General features: G+C 47.1%; 1 protein-coding gene across 2 annotated transcripts in view; it reads right to left on the bottom strand.

The window, feature by feature from the left end:
• QRICH1 (glutamine rich 1) overlaps positions 1–16,208 on the bottom strand; it is a 66,552-nt gene that overhangs the window by 20,279 nt on the left and 30,065 nt on the right. For both annotated transcript variants that reach the window (XM_007984181.3, XM_007984179.3), the window contains one exon: positions 8,465–9,496. In XM_007984181.3, coding sequence (XP_007982372.1) covers positions 8,465–9,496 — 1,032 coding nt within the window. The remainder of the gene's footprint in view (positions 1–8,464; positions 9,497–16,208) is intronic.

Below are 16,208 nucleotides of genomic sequence, written 5' to 3'. Positions count from 1 at the left end.
TCTAATGTTTGGTCACCACTGAGAACTACTGGCTCAAAGCACTGCTTCCACAATCTTTTTCTTTTTTTTTTTTTTTTTTTTGAGATGGAGTCTCGCTCCTGTAGTACAGGCTTGAGTGCAGTGGCACAATCTCAGCTCACTGTAACTTCCACCTCCCGGGTTCAAGCAATTCTCCTTCTTCAGCCTCCCGAGTAGCCGGGATTATAGGTGTGTGCCACCACACCTGGCTAATTTTTTTATTTTTAGTAGAGACGGAGTTTCTCCATGTTGGCCAGGCTGGTCTCGAACCCCTGACCTCAGGTGGTCCACCTGCCTTAACCTCCCAAAGTGCTAGGATTACAGGCGTGAGCCACTGCACCCGGCCCCCACAATCTTTAATGTACAAACAAATCACTTGGGGATTATATCAAAATGTATATTGTGATTGAAAAGGGTGGGATCTGAGACTCAGCATTTCTCTCTCTCTTTTTTTTTTTTTTGGCAGGGACAGAGTTTCGCTCTTGTTGTTTGGATGCTGGAGTGCAATGGCGGGATCTCGGCTCACCTCGACCTCTGTCTCCCAGGTTCAAGCGATTCTCCTGCCTCAGCCTACAGGCATGTGCCACCACTCCCGGCTAATTTTGTATTTTTAGTAGAGATGGGGTTTCTCCAAGTTGGTCAGGCTGGTCTTGACTCCCAACTTTGCAATTTCCTACTTTTTGAAATTCTTTTTTTGAGCAAAGTCTTGCTCTGTCACCCAGACTAGAGAGCAGTGGCATGATCTTGGCTCACCACAACCTCGGCCTCCCAGGTTCAAGGCATTCTCCTGCCTCAACCTCCTGAGTAGCTGGGATTATAGGTGTCTGCCATCATGCCCAGCTAATTTTTGTATTTTTAGTAGAGACGGGGTTTCACCATGTTGACCAAGCTGGTCTCAAACTCCTGACCTCAGGTGATCCGTCCGCCTTGGCCTCCCAAAATGTTAGGCTTACAGGAATGAGCCACCATGCCTGGGGAGATTCTAAAGAGATCCTTACACCTTAAAAAAATAAAATTCCAAGATTTTCCATTTTTTTAGTTTGGACTCTGATTTTAAAGGGCAAGAACTGAGTCACCACATGTTCAAAGAATGTGCTTGAGCTGGGTGAGGTGGCTCACACCTGTAATCCCAGCACTCTGGGAGGCCGAGGCAGGCAGATCACTTCAGGTCAGGAGTTGGAGACCAGCCTGGCCAACATGGTGAAACCCTGTCTCTACCAAAAATATAAAAAATTAGCCACCAGGTGAGGTAGCATGCGCCTGTAATCCCACCTACTTGGGAGGCTGAGGCAGGAGAATTGCTTGAACCTGAGAGGCACAGGTTGCAGTGAGCCAAGATGGTGCCACTGCACTCCAGCCTGGGTCACAGAGCCAGACTCTTGTCTCAAAAAAAAAAAAAAGAATGTGCTTGGATTCTCAAAGGTACAATAAAACAGCAAGAAATCAATTCAAATCACCCAAAGCCCTAGTTTCGCTCACTCACTAATTCAAAAAACGTGTGCACAGCTTTGCATCAGGCCCAGAATACTGACATGTATTAAATAAATTACAGTCTAGGGCAAAGAGCTGATTCAATCTGCAGTGTTGTGAAGAAAATCTTTGGCATCAGTTTTTCTCCTTAACTGCACTGGCTAATCCAATGATCACCAAAAAAAAAAAAAAAAAATTACTCAAACCATTTCTTCGAAACAGTTCCATGAACTGCCAACCATCATGCCCCTCTAAGACATCTAGCACAGACCAGCAGGGCAGCTGAGCTCAGGGCCAGAGGACCCAATAGCACCAGAAGCCTCTCAGTGAGCCACACAGATGTCCCCTCCTCCCCGCCACCCACAGGCCCAAGCCTCCCTTTACCTAGTCAATAAGTACTTTCTTAGCTCAGGAAGCAACCCATCTTTCCCCTACTCTGTTTTATTAAAAAGTTTGTCATGAATTACTGTCTTGCTCAAAGCCAAGTCTATAGCTGGGCCCAGACATTCTTGCCCTTTCTTCTACTTTTAACCTGAGGACTCATTCTCTGATTTCCATAGACCTTTGATCTGGATGCTGTATTCAGGGCTCCAATCACTATTCTGTCTATCCTAGAAATGAGCAATCTCTTCTTGGTGGCCTGTAGTAGCTGCTGCCACCACTACCAGCACTACCACCCTCCTTGTACTCCCCACTCGCATACACCTGAAATGAAAGGGTCAAATGCGATGGATGCTTTGGCCCTAACCTACCGGACGTTTCTGGCACATAAAAAAAAATGTCACTTACAACATTGTCCTTTGCACTCTGCTCGGCTTCCTGTCACTCTCCTGGACCTCCCTCAGCCATCTGGCAGCTCTTTCTGTGTATGCTTTAGGTTTATCTCTGCCAGGCCCTTACGTGTTTGTTAACTATGGGGCTACTCTATAGACCCACTTTCTAATTTCAACTACATGTTCTCCCTGGTGAGTCTCACCCACTTTTCCAGTTTGGATATCCGTATTTGTCAAAGTGACCGCTATGTACCTCCAAGCTAGAACCCTTACCGCCCCTACCCCCTGCTTAATATGCCCAGTGGGTACTATATATCTCCAACTGAACATCTCATAGCCACCTCCAACTAACATCTACAAAGTATTCATTATCTTCCCTGCCCAGATCTATTCTCCTGAGTTACCTCCCTCGCTCGTTCAATGGCAACACCATTTACCCAAACTGGAAATCCAGGAGTCTAGCTGAACAAGTAGGCAGTGGCCAGAGCATGGGAGGCAGTGTTTCTGTAGCAGGCCCCCTTTACTGTGTGCTTCCAACCACTAAATGTCAGTTAACATTCCCAAACATCTTCCAAAAATTCTTCCAAACGTGTCCAAATGTCTATCAGTGGATGGAGGAGGCAATAATGCAACCCAGCTTGAAAGTTACTCATACAGAGTATTGTACAATGTGGTGTAAATTTGTTCCTACACATAATGGGAGCCCTTGGAGAGTTTTAAGCTAGGAAGTGACATGATCTTACATTTTATGATTATTCTTATTGTTCTATGAAGAATAAATTGAAGAACAAGAATGGAAGCAAGTACTGGTGGCCTATAGTGGTGGCAGTGGAGATGATATAAAAGATTTTGAGAGGTATGATGGTAGAAGCAACATGGCCTTTTTTTTTTTTTTTTTGAGACGGAGTCTCGCTCTGTCGCCCAGGCTGGAGTGCAGTGGCCGGATCTCAGCTCACTGCAAGCTCCACATCCTGGGTTCACTCCATTCTCCTGCCTTAGCCTCCCGAGTAGCTGGGACTACAGGCGCCTGCCACCTCGCCTGGCTAGTTTTTTATATTTTTTAGTAGAGACGGGGTTTCACCGTGTGTTAGCCAGGATGGTCTCGATCTCCTGACCTCGTGATCCGCCCGTCTCGGCCTCCCAAAGTGCTGGGATTACAGGCTTGAGCCACCGCGCCCGGCCAATGGCTTGTTAATGAACTGGCTGTGAGGAGCAAGGAAGCAGACACAAAGATGACTCCAAACCAGAAACAACTGGGTGGAGAGCAGCATCACTTTCTGAGACAGGGAAGTTTTTGACAGTTTTAGAAGTGGTGCCAATGAAGATCTGAGGTATTGTCAATAAATCCAAGTAAATGCTAAGTAGGCAGCTGAGTATGTGGAAAAGGTTCCAAACAGAGGAAGGCATGGCTGAGAGACTTGGACTTATGCGTCAATGCAGCACACAGATTAAGACACAGGCTTCAGGGCCAGCCCATCCAGGGTTGAATCTCAATTCTGCCACTTTTTTTTTTTTTTTTTTTCTCAGACAGAGTCTCGCTCTGTCGCCCAGGCTGGAGTGCAGTGGCCCGATCTCCACTCATTGCAAGCTCTGCCTCCCGGGTTCATGCCATTCTCCTGCCTCAGCCTCCTGAGTAGCTGGGACTTCAGGTGCACACCACTACACCCGGCTAATTTTTTGTATTTTTAGTAGAGATGGGGTTTCACTGTGTCAACCAGAATAGTCTCCTGACCTCGTGATCTGCCTGCCTCGGCCTCCCAGAGTGCTGGGATTACAAGCGTGAGCCACCGTGCCTGGCCTCACTTTTTTTTTGAGACAGAGTCTTACTCTATCGCCCAGGCTGGAGTGCAGTGGCACGATCTCAGCTCACTGCAACCTCTGCCTCCTGGGTTCAGGCAATTCTGTGCCTTAGCCTCCCAGGTAGGTGGGATTATACTTGCCAACCACCACGCCTGGTTAATTTTTTGTTTTTGTATTTTTAGTAGAGATGGGGTTTCACCATCTTGGCCAGGCTGGTCTTTTAACTCCTGACTTCGTGATCCACCCGCCTCTGGCCTCTGAAAGTGCTGGGATTATAGGTGTGAGCCACCACGCCTGGCCACTTCTGCCACTTTTTAAGCATGGCTTTGGCCTTGTCACTTAATCTCTTTGCCTGAGTTTCCTCATCTGTAAAATAGAGATATTAGTACAAACTTCGTAAATTTAATGTGAAAATTAGAAGAATATGTTAAATATCAAGAACAGTAGTACTGGCAGATAGTACCAGTGATTATCATCTTCAGCAGCAGCAAGAATCATCTGGAGATGCTGGAAACCATGGCAATGGAAAGAAATCCCTTAGGGAGAAGAAGGCCAAGTACTGAACCCTAAGGAACATCAACATGTACGATTCAGAGACAGGAAAAGGCACCAGTAAGTTTCCTGGGAATAAACAAGACTCAGATGGGTAGGAGGAAAATCAGGAATGTGTAATAACATGCAAGTCTAAAGAAAAAGAGTCTCGGCCAGGCGCGGTGGCTCACGCCTGTAATCCTAGCACTTTGGGAGGCCAAGGCGGGTGGATCACGAGGTCAGAAGATTGAGACCATCCTGGTTAACACGGTGAAATCCCATCTCTACCAAAAATACAAAAAATTAGCTGGGCATGGTGGCGGGTGCCTGTAGTCGCAGCTACTCGGGAGGCTGAGACAGGAGAATGGCGTGAACCCGGGAGTTGGAGCTTGCAGTGAGCCAAGACAGAGCCACTGCACTTCAGCCCGGGAGACAGAGCGAGACTCCGTCTCAAAAAAAAAAAAAAAAAAAAAGACTCAATAATGGGCTGCTGTGTTGTGCGTTGCTGTAGGATAAATACATACTTGCTGGTCTGAACTGGCTGTAGGGGGTCACTGCTGACCTTGACAAGAACAGATTTAGTCATGAGTTGAAGGGAAAATTTTACAGCGTCTGGAGCCCAGGTTGTGTAGATAATGCTTTTTGAGAGTGCTGGGAATAAAGTAGAACAGAGAAATGGGGCAATAGATGGAGGTGGGTGTGAGGAAGTCAGATTTCACCATGTATCTGGTTTTAAAGACAGGAGATATAAGAGCTTTTATAAAAGGTATGGACCTGTGGCAGATGAAGGAACACATTTTGTCACCAGCACCTCTTAGGGTTCAACCTGACTGTCTTCCACACATGCTGTAAAGTGGTCCAAGGGTGGAAGAGACTGTCTTACTCATCTCTATTCCCCAGTTCCTAGCACAGAGCCTGCATAGGACAGAGGGATATCTGTGGTATATATAGACAAACTCATCTTTCCCTTGGCATTTTTCCCTGAGGATGGAAAATTGGGATTCTTCACAATTTTTCTATTTCCAGCAATAATAACTTCATGTAAATCACTCTAAGACTTTCCCAAAACAGATACAGCCTCTGAAGAACACTGGCCCACTAAAATGAACCCCAGAAAGGATCTTCTCCTGCTGGAAGACCCAGACATGGAAATTATAAACAGAGACCACTAAGTACCAAATGAGGCACTGACCTGCAATTGGACCATCAGGTCCAGGAGAGCTAGGGGAGGCCTAATGGGCTCCATCTCTGTAAACAAAAGCTGAGCACAGAGACCTATTACAAATCTACTGGCTGGTTTCTCCTATATGCAGTCAATTCTACATACATTTACTTGGTTCCTACTGTTACCACGAATCTAGGAAATTCCTGATTTCCTATCACAGATTAGATCAAACTCAACTCTGCTTTGGGAAAACAACAACCCCACCCCCCAACACTAACTCCATTCCCACAGTTCCCTTCTCAAGTTGCCTTAGGCCATGTCCCTTCTGTCCATCCTTAGTTCTGTATTTATGCTGTTCCATTCTTTTGTTTATCTAAACTATAAACCACAGTTCAACAGTTCAAGGCAGGGTACAGTGGCTCATGCCTGTAATCCCAGCACTCTGGGAGGCCAAGGCAGGAGGATCACTTAAGGCCAGGAGTTCAAGAGCAGCCTGGGCAACATAGTGAGACCCTGTCTCTACAAATATATATATACACATATACATACACACACACATATATGTATATATACACACACGTGTGTGTGTGTGTATATGCCGAGTGTGGCAGTCTGCCTATAGTCCCAGCTACTTGGGAGGCTGAGGCGGGAGGATTTTATGAGTCCAGGAGTTTCAAGCTACAGTGAATTATGATCACTACCATACTCCTACCTGGGAAACAAAGCAACAAACTGTCTCAAAAATAAATAAACAAACTACAGTTCAAACCTCATTTTGTCCACAAAAACGCCTCTGTTGACTTTTTAACCTAGAATTTCTAAATTCCCAGTTTGTCTTTGTATGTCATAATTATTCTGCCTTATAAATAATTGAAAGGAAAAGAAATCATAAGTTCTTATTTTTGCAACTAGACTCTAAGTTGTACAAAGCAAAAAATCTTGTCTTGTTCTATTTCTGGGCCCAACAGCTAGATATTTAGCAGGTCTTTAACGATGCCACCTAGGATAATATGATGTTGCCTCTATGAAACCACCTGGTCAACCTTTGCTTAATCACTTACAGCCCATGTTTCCAAGTGCAGTTCCTTATCTAACTTGTTTGTGCCAGCTCCCACATACATATGTACTCCCAGGAGCCTATGACCACTGAGGCACAGCACCTTCATCAGTCCTGTAAGACCAGAGGCGCTATATCCCACTCTAACGGGACCAGATATTTCACCAATCGGTTCTTTTAGATAGGGTCTCACTCTGTTCTCTAGGCTGAAAAGCAGTGGCATGATCATAGTAGCATCAACCTCCCAGGCTCATGCAACTGTCGCATCTAAGCTGGGACCACAGGCGTGTGCCACCACACTAGACTATATTTTTTAATTTTTTGTAGAGATAGGATCTTCCAATATTGCCCAGGCTGATCTCAAACTCCTAGGCTCAAGCATTCCACCCACCTCAGCCTCCCAAACTGCTGGGATTATAGGCAACTGCCACTGCACCCAGCACTAATAGTTTTTTTGTGTGTTTGTTTTGAGACAAAGTCTTGCTCTGTTGCCCCAGGTTGGAGTGCAGTGGCACGATCTCAGCTCACTGCAACCTCTGCTTCCCGGGTTCAAGCAATTCTCCTGCTTCAGCCTCCCGAGTAGGATTACCTGGGATAACAGGTCTGTGCCACCACACCCAGCTAATTTTGTACTTTTAGTAGAGACAGGGTTATGTTGGCCAAGCTGATCTCAAACTCCTGGCCTCCGGTGATTCACCCACCTCGGCCTCCCAAAGTACATGTGTGAGCCACCGTGCCTGGCCCATATATATATATATATATATATTTTTTTTTTTTTGACGGAGTTTTGCTCTTGTTGTCCAGGCTGGAGTGCAATGGTACAATCTTGGCTCACTGCAACCTCTGCCTCCTGGGTTCAAGTGATTCTCCTGCCTTAGCCTCCTCAGTAGCTGGGATTACAGGTGCCTGCCACCACACCCAGCTAATTTTTGTATTTTTAGTAGAGATGGGGTTTCATCATATTGGCCAGGCTGGTATCGAACTGCTGACTTGCGATCCACCCGCCTCAGCCTCCCAAAGTGCTAGGATTACAGACATGAGCCACCTTGCCCGGCTGCCCGTTTTCAAGTAACACAAAAACACTCTTGGGAGGTCCCACCGCATAGACGGCATATTCAAGCCTCCCAATGGTTATCACTTTTAACAGGCTCATTAAGAGATATTTTAGCTTTTCTAATTCACCCACACTGTGTGCCCAAAGATGAAAAACAGAGCGAACAATCTCACAGCCTCTCCAGTGATATTTGTAATCTATATGATAAACTACAAGTGTTTCACTAGAACCATTTACTTATGATACAAGGAAGCAGCACCTGGGACACACTTGAGGTATCCCATTCATCTACACCTATAACTTTACTCTTCCTGAGAAGAGATTACAAAGAAGTGTCCATGGTACTTAAACCCAAAATCTCTCCAAAACTCCAGAGCAATTCCTGGTCATCTCATTTACTTCCAGGTACCAGGATAAACCTTTTTTTCTGTTGCACAGCCTCAAGCGCTGTTTCTCCCCCTCTCCTCCCAAATACTAAATACTATATCACTGTAAGAGTAACAGCAGTAAATAAGCCAGAGGTTGACAGGCAAGCTCTTTGCGCACTGGGCCCTGAGGGACCAGGCTGCCTGCCCTACTGGTAAGTCTTCACTTACTGAACAAGTAACCTGGAGCTGCTGCTGCTGCTGCTGTGGTGGTGGTGTCTGTTCCTGGGGAGTTTGCTGCTGCGGCTGCTGTTGGGGGTCCCATATATGGACAGTTTGAGCCGTATTCTGGTAAGTGCCTGCCACAGCCTGCACAGCCACTGGAATGTGGATGTTGCCATTCATGAACTGTGCTGGAAAGAGAGAGTTTGCAAGGGTCTGCACTACCTCTTCATGGGAGTTTTTCACTACAGATGTGGTGCCCACCATCTTCTCCTTGTCATCCTCCAGCTTAACAGCTGCCAGGGCCGTGGGTGAGCCACTGACGTGAACTGCGTTGTAGGCTTCCTGGGGAATGGCAATGTGGGTAATGCTCTGCTGCTGAGGGTCCCCCCGGGGCTGGGCAGAATAAACAGGGATGGTCCAGGTTTCTCCTGTAGGGCTAGTAATGGTCCCAGTGGCACTGTACAGGTGGGCACTGTCTACTGTCAGTAAGTCTGGCCTCAAAGACACGTAACTCTGCTGCTGGCCCTGTGGAATGGCCAGCACGGTCGCCACCGGCTGCCCTGAGATGGCGTAGGACACAGTGATGGGCATGTCCACTTTGCGCTTCTTCACTGGCTGGAGGACACTGGCTGTGCCAACCCGCCGCTCCCCTTCCCGGGGTGAGCCCTGCTGGGATGGTGGTGGGGAAAGGGCACCCACGGTCTGGATTTGGATCTGCTGACCACCAGCAAGAGACTGGCCAGCCACCAGCTGAGCCTGGATTTGCTGATGTGGGATGTGCTCCTCCGGGATTTCTGCAGCCTGGATCTGCTGGGCTGCTTGCACGTGCTGCACCTGGATCTGAGCTGCTTGCAGCTGCGAGGGACTGGGACTCTGCAGAGACGGGGTCTGAATGGAGGGGGCTGCTGACTGTGGTGCCTGGCCTTGGATCTGCACCTGGACCTGGATGGGTTGCTCAGTAGGCTGGTGAACGGTGAGCTGTGGGGAGAGCTGCTGAGCCGAGACCTGTTGCGGAGACTGCTGTACCTGCACCTGGACCTGTAAGCAACAAGATTCATCAGTGAGTGAACCAGGCAGCACTGAAAATCCAGCATCCAAGGAAGGTAAAAAAAAGAGATCCCAGACAGGGGCCCTGCACAATGTGAGAAAACACCGGCATACTCAAGGCTTCTGAGGACATAATACGTAAAACTAAATACAGAATTGTCCAGCAGCACATTACAATCACAGGAACACATATCCACCCCAGAGAGCAAGCAAGACAATTAACTAGGGTCTAACAAGGAAGTATCAAAACTTTTTTTTTTTTAAAAGATGGACTCTCTCTGTTGCCCAGGCAGGAATGCAGTGGCGCAATCTCAGCTCACTACAACCTCTGCCTGCCAGGTTCAAGCGATTCTCCTGCCTCAGCTTCCAAGAGTAGCTGGGATTATAGATATGCTGGAGTCTATTATCAAAACTTTGGTTTTTTTTTTTTTTTTTTTTTTCCAGACGAACTCTCACTCTGTCGCCCAGGCTGGAATGCAGTGGTGCGATCTCAGCTCACTCACTGCAACCTCCACCTCCCAGGTTCAAGCAATTCTTGAAGCATCAGCCTCCCGAGTATCTGGGAGTACAGACATGTACCACCACATCCAGCTAATTTTTGTACTTTTAGTAGAGATGAGTTTTCACCATTTGGTCAGGCTAATCTTGAACTCCTGACCTCAACTGCTCCACCCACCTCGGCCTCCCAAAGTACTAGCATTGCAGGCGTGAGCCAAAACGGCCGACATTTTTATTTTCTTTGAGACAGAGTTTTGCTCTTGTTGCCCAGGCTGGAGCGCAATGGCATGATCCTGGCTCACCACAACCTCAACCTCCCAGGTCAAGCAATTCTCCTGCCTCAGTCTCCTGAGTAGATAGGATTACAGGCATGCATCATCACGCCCAGCTAATTTTGTATTTTTAGTAGAGACGGGATTGCACCATGTTGGTCAGGCTGGTCTCGAACTCCTGACCTCAGGTGATCTGCCCGTCTTGGCCTCCAAAAGTGCTGGGATTACAGGCGTCAGCCACCACGGCCGGCATTTAAAAATTTTTTTTGAAACGGAGTTTCATTCTTGTTGCCCAGGCTCTAGTGCAATAATGCGATCTCAGCTCACCGCAACCTCCATCTCCCAGATTCAAGCAATTCTCCTGCCTCAGCATCCTGAGTAGCTAGGATTACAGCTGCCCACCACCATGCCCAACTAATTTTTCTATTTTTACTAGAGACGGGGTTTTGCCATTTAGCCATGCTGGTCTCGAACTCCTGCCTTCAGACGATCTAACCGCCTCGGCCTCCCAAAGTGCTGGGATTACAGGTGTGAGCCACCACACGGGGCCCTTTTTTCCTCTAAAGACAGGGTCTTACTCTGTTGCCCAGGCTAGAGTACTGTGGTAAGATGATAGGCCACTTTAAACTTCAGACTCCTCAAGTGATTCTCCCACCTCAGCCTGCTAAATAGTAAATAGCTAGGACTACAGGTATACCACCACCACACCCAGTTAAATTTTTTGTTTTTTTTGAGACAGTCTCACTCTGTCACCATGCTGGAGTGCAGTGGTGTGATCTCGGCTCATTGCAAGCTCCCCCTCCCGGGTTCAAGCTATTCTCCTGCCTCAGCCTCCTGAGTAGCTGGGACTACAGATGTGTGCCACCATGCCCAGCTAATTTTTGTATGTTTAGTAGAGCTGGGGTTTCACCATGTTGGCCAGAATCGTCTTGATCTCTTGATCTTGTGATCCGTTCGCCTTGGCCTCCCAAAGTGCTGGGATTACAGGCTTAAGCCACCATGCCCGGCCATTTTTTTTTTTTTTTCCTGCTTTGAAATGGAGTTTTGCTCTTGCTCCCCAGGCTGGAGTGATATGGTAGTCGCAGCTGCATCCCAGGTTCAAGCTATTCTCTGGCCTTAGCCTCCCAAGTAGCTGAGATTACATGTGTACATGTGCCCCACACCCAGCTGAGATTTTTCTTTTTTTGAGACAGAGTCTTATTCCGTCGCCCAGGCTGGAGTACAGTGGTGCGATCTCGGCTCAATGCAACCTTCACCTCCCAGGTTCAAGCGATTCTCCTGCCTCAGCCTCCCAAGGAGCTGGGACTACCAGCATGTGCCACCACACCCAGCTGATTTTTTGTATTTTTAGTAGAGATGGCGTTTCACTTGTTAGCCAGGATGTTCTTGGTCTCCTGACCTCATTATCCGCCCACCTCCCAAAGTGCTGGGATTACAGGCATGAGCCACCACGCCCAGACCTAATTTTTGTTTTTTGGTTTTTTTTTTGAGACCAAGTCTCGCTCTGTCACCCAGGCTGGAGTGCAGTGGTGCAATCTCAGCTCACTGCAAGCTCCCCCTCCCAGGTTCACGCCATTCTCCTGCCTCAGTCTCTCGAGTAGCTGGGACTACAGGCGCCCACCACCACGACTGGCTAATTTTTTGTATTTTTAGTAGAGATGGGGTTTCACCATGTTAGCCAGGATGGTCTCGATCTCCTGATCTCGTGATCCACCCTCCTCAGCCTCCCAAAGTGCTGGGATTACAGTCGTGAGCCACTGCACCCAGCCCTAATTTTTGTATTTTTTTTTTTTTTTTTTTTTTTTTTTTTTGAGACAGAGTCTCGCTCTGTCGCCCGGGTTGGAGTGCAGTGGCCGGATCTCAGCTCACTGCAAGCTCCGCCTCCCGGGTTTACGCCATTCTCCTGCCTCAGCCTCCCGAGTAGCTGGGACTACAGGCGTCTGCCACCTCGCCCGGCTAGTTTTTTGTATTTTTTTAGTAGAGACGGGGTTTCACCATGTTAGCCAGGATGGTCTCGATCTTCTGACCTCGTGATCCGCCCGTCTCGGCCTCCCAAAGTGCTGGGATTACAGGCTTGAGCCACCGCGCCCGGCCAATTTTTGTATTTTTAGTAGAGACAGGGGTTTCACCATGTTGGCCACGCGGGTCCCAAACTTCTGACCTCAGGTGATCCACCAGCCTAGGCCTCCCAAAGTGTTGGAATTACAGGCATGAGCTGCCCAGCCCCCAGCCTGATTTTTTGGACAGGAGTCCCCAACCCCGGGGCCAAGAACTAGTATTGGTTCGTGGGCGGAACGACACAGCACAGAGGTAAGCAGCAAGTGAGCATTACTGACTGAGCTCCACCTGTCAGATCAATGGTGGCATTAGATTCTTGTAGGAGCACAAACCCTGTTGTGAACTGCAAATGTGAGGGGATCTAGGCTGCATGTTCCTTATTAGAATCTAATACCTAGCCAGGCGCAGTGGCTCATGCCTGTAATCCCAGCACTTAGGGAGGCTGAGGAGGGCAGATCACTTGAGGGCAGGAGTTCAAGACCAGACTGGCCAACATGGTGAAACTCCATCTCAACTTCTATAAAAATACAAAAAATTAGCCAGCCATGGTGGTGCATGCCTGTAATCCCAGTTACCCGGGAGACTGAGGCAGGAGAAGAGCTTCAACTCAGGAGGTGGAGGTTGAAGTGAGCAGAGAGAGTACCACTGCGTCACAGCCTGGGCAACAGAGTGAGCCTCCGTCTTTTAAAAAAAAAAAAAAAACAAAAACGAATGCCTAATGATGCGAGGTGAAAGGTTTCATCCTAAACCACCCCCTATCAATGTCTATGGAAAACTGTCTTCCACAAAACGAGTACCTGGTGCCAAAAAAGGTTGGGGACCACTGCTTTAGAGTGCTTACTTAACATATGTTTGCTTTAATGGGAAAGGCATTTAAATAAACAGAATCCCAATAATTTAATCTGAGCAATATTACCATAACCTGGATGACAAGTTTCTGATAACAATGCAGTTACTATCTTATGTCAGCATGCAAAACAGCATAAAAAAATACATAGTATGCAATGTTTTAAAAACAGCTTTAAACATCAGACACATAGATAAATTACCCTAATCACAGGTAGGAATTAGAAAGGTAGAAAACAAGAAGGCAGAAAATGAGGCCAGGCACAGTTGCTCATGCCTATAATCCCAGTGCTTTGGGAGGCTGAGACAGGTGGATTCCTTGAGCCCAGGAAACTGAGACCAGCCTGGATAACACGGCAAAACCCCATCTCCACTAAAAATACAAAAGTTAGCTGGTGTGGTGGCGTGTGTCTGTGGTCCCAGTTACTCGGGAAGCTGAGGTGGGAGAATCGCTTGAACCTAGGAGGCAGAGATTGCAGTGAAGTATGATTATGTCACTGTATTCCAGCCTGGGAAACAGAAACCCTAACACTAAAAAAATAAAAAAAGAAGGCAGAAAATGAGAATGAGGGGCTCTATCTAATAACACCAAACACATGACAAAAGATAACCAAAGATGATACTAAAACTGCATAGCCACATGCAAAACAGTCAAAGTGGACCTCATCCTCCTATCAAACGCACAAAAAAAGGGAAAAGTTGTGAATAAATATTTCTTCAAAGAATATACGTAAATGGGGCCAGATGCGGTAGCGCATGCCTGTAATCCCAGCTCTGTGGGAGGCCGAGGTGGGTGGATCACCTGAGGTCAGGAGTTCGAGACCAGCCTGACCAATATGGTGAAACCCTGTCTCTACTAAAAATACAAAATTAAACGGGCATGGTGGTGCATGCCTGTAATCCCAGCTACTTGGGAGGTTGAGGCAGGAGAACCACTTAAACCCGGGAGGTCGGGGTTGCAGTGAGCCAAGATCACACCACTGCACGGGCAACAAGAGTGAAACTCCATCTCCAAAAAAAAGAATATATGTAAATGGCCAAGAAGCACATAAACAGTTGCTCGATATCACTACCTATGAAGGAAATTCAAATCAAAATCACAATGAGAAACCACTTTATATCTAATAGGCTGTAACTAAAAAAGACAGATAACAAGTATTGATGAGGATATGGACAACTTGAAACTGCTGGTGGGCATGTGAAATTGGCCAGACACAGTGGCTCATGCCTGTAATCCCAGCACATTGGGAGGCTGAGGCTGGCAGACCACGAGGTCAGGAGTTCCAGACCAGCCTGGCCAACATGATGAAACCCTATCTCTACTAAAAATACAAAAATTAGCCGGGCATGGTTACATGCGCCTGTAATCCCGGCTACTTGGAAGGCTGGGGTAGGAGAATCGCTTGAACCTGGGAGGCGGAGGCTGCAGTGAGCCAAGATGGCGCCACTATACTCCAGCCCAGCCTAGGACAGAGTGTGACTCCGTCTCAAAAAAAAAAAAAAAAAAAAATTTGGTGTAGTAGTCTTTTTTTTGGTTTGTTTTGTTTTGGGAGGCAAGGGCTTGCTCTGTTGCCCAGTGGCGGAATCTCAGCTCACTGCAACCTCCGCCTCCCTGGTTCAAACAATTCTCGTGCCTCAGCCTCCTGAGTAGCTAGGATTACAAGCATGCATCACCATGCCCAGCTAAATTGTGCATTTTTAGCACAGACGGGGTTTCACCATGTTGACCAGGCTGGTCTCAAACTTTTGACCTCAAGTGATCCACCTGCCTTGGCCTCCCAAAGTGCCAGGATTACAGGTGTGAGCCACTGTGCTTGGCCTGAATTATACATTTCAAATGGGTAACTTATATCTCAATAAAGCTGTCACTAAGTATATTTTTAAAAAAAAAAAAAAAAAAAAAAAAGGCCAGGCACTGTGGCTCACACCTGTAATTTCGGCACTTTGGGAGGCCAAGGTTGGTGGATCACGAGGTCAGGAGATTGAGACCATCCTGGCTAACACGGTGAAACCCCATCTCTACTAAAATACAAAAAATTAGCCAGGCATGGTGGTGGGCGCCTGTGGTCCCAGCTACTGGGGAGGCTGAGGCAGGAGAATGGTGTGAACCCGGGTGGTGGAGCTTGCAGTGAGCCAAGATCATGCCACTGCACTCCAGCCTGGGCGAGAGAGTGAGACTCCATCTCAAAAATAATAATAATAATAATAATAATAATAATAAATTTTTAAAAAGCTCAGGTTTTGACATCACAGACTTCAATGTGAATACGTCCATTGATGCTGCACTTTTCTGCCTGTGAATCCATGGGGAAATTTAACCTCTAAACAGTTTCTTCAGGTATAGTATAAAAGGGGAGAATGTCTACTTCCCTACAGTGTTGTGGACATAAAATAGTATTTAATTACAGATCATAGGTGCTCAAATAAGTAGGTTTATTATTTCTCTCCATGGAGTCAAATATTATTTCCTTGCACCAGTGGTTCTCAAAATGTAGTTTCCATGCCAACAACAGCAGCAGCATTCAGGCACTCAGAAATACAAACTGTCAGGTACCACTCCAGACCTACTAACTCCGAAATTCTAGAAGTGGCTTTATCAAGTACTCCAGTGTAATTACATGGTCAAATTTAAGAACTAGGGCTATATGCCAAAGACATAAGAGGAAACTATGTAGCCAATTACTGCAGAACAGCAGTTTTCAAGATTTCTTAGTCAAAGCTTGAATTTGGGGCTGGGCATTGTGGCTCATGCCTGTAATCCCAGTACTTTGGGAGGCCAAGGCAGGAAGACTGCTTGAGCCCAGGAGTTCAAGATCAACCTGGGCAACACAGTGAGATCCCTACGTCTACAAAAAAATTTTTTAATTACCTGGGCATGGACACACACCTGTAGTCCTAGCTACCTGGGAGGTTGAGGAAGGCGGATTGCTTGAGCCCAGGAGATTGAGGCTGCAGTGAACTATGAATGTGCCACTGTACTCCAGCTTGGGCAACAAAGTGAAACCCTGTCACCAAAAACCTTGAATTTG

The sequence above is a fragment of the Chlorocebus sabaeus genome, chromosome 22 (genome assembly GCF_047675955.1).
Source record: "Chlorocebus sabaeus isolate Y175 chromosome 22, mChlSab1.0.hap1, whole genome shotgun sequence".
NCBI lineage: Eukaryota > Metazoa > Chordata > Mammalia > Primates > Cercopithecidae > Chlorocebus > Chlorocebus sabaeus.
Note: the sequence above shows the minus strand (reverse complement) of the source record. Positions and strands in the feature narration are given on the sequence as shown.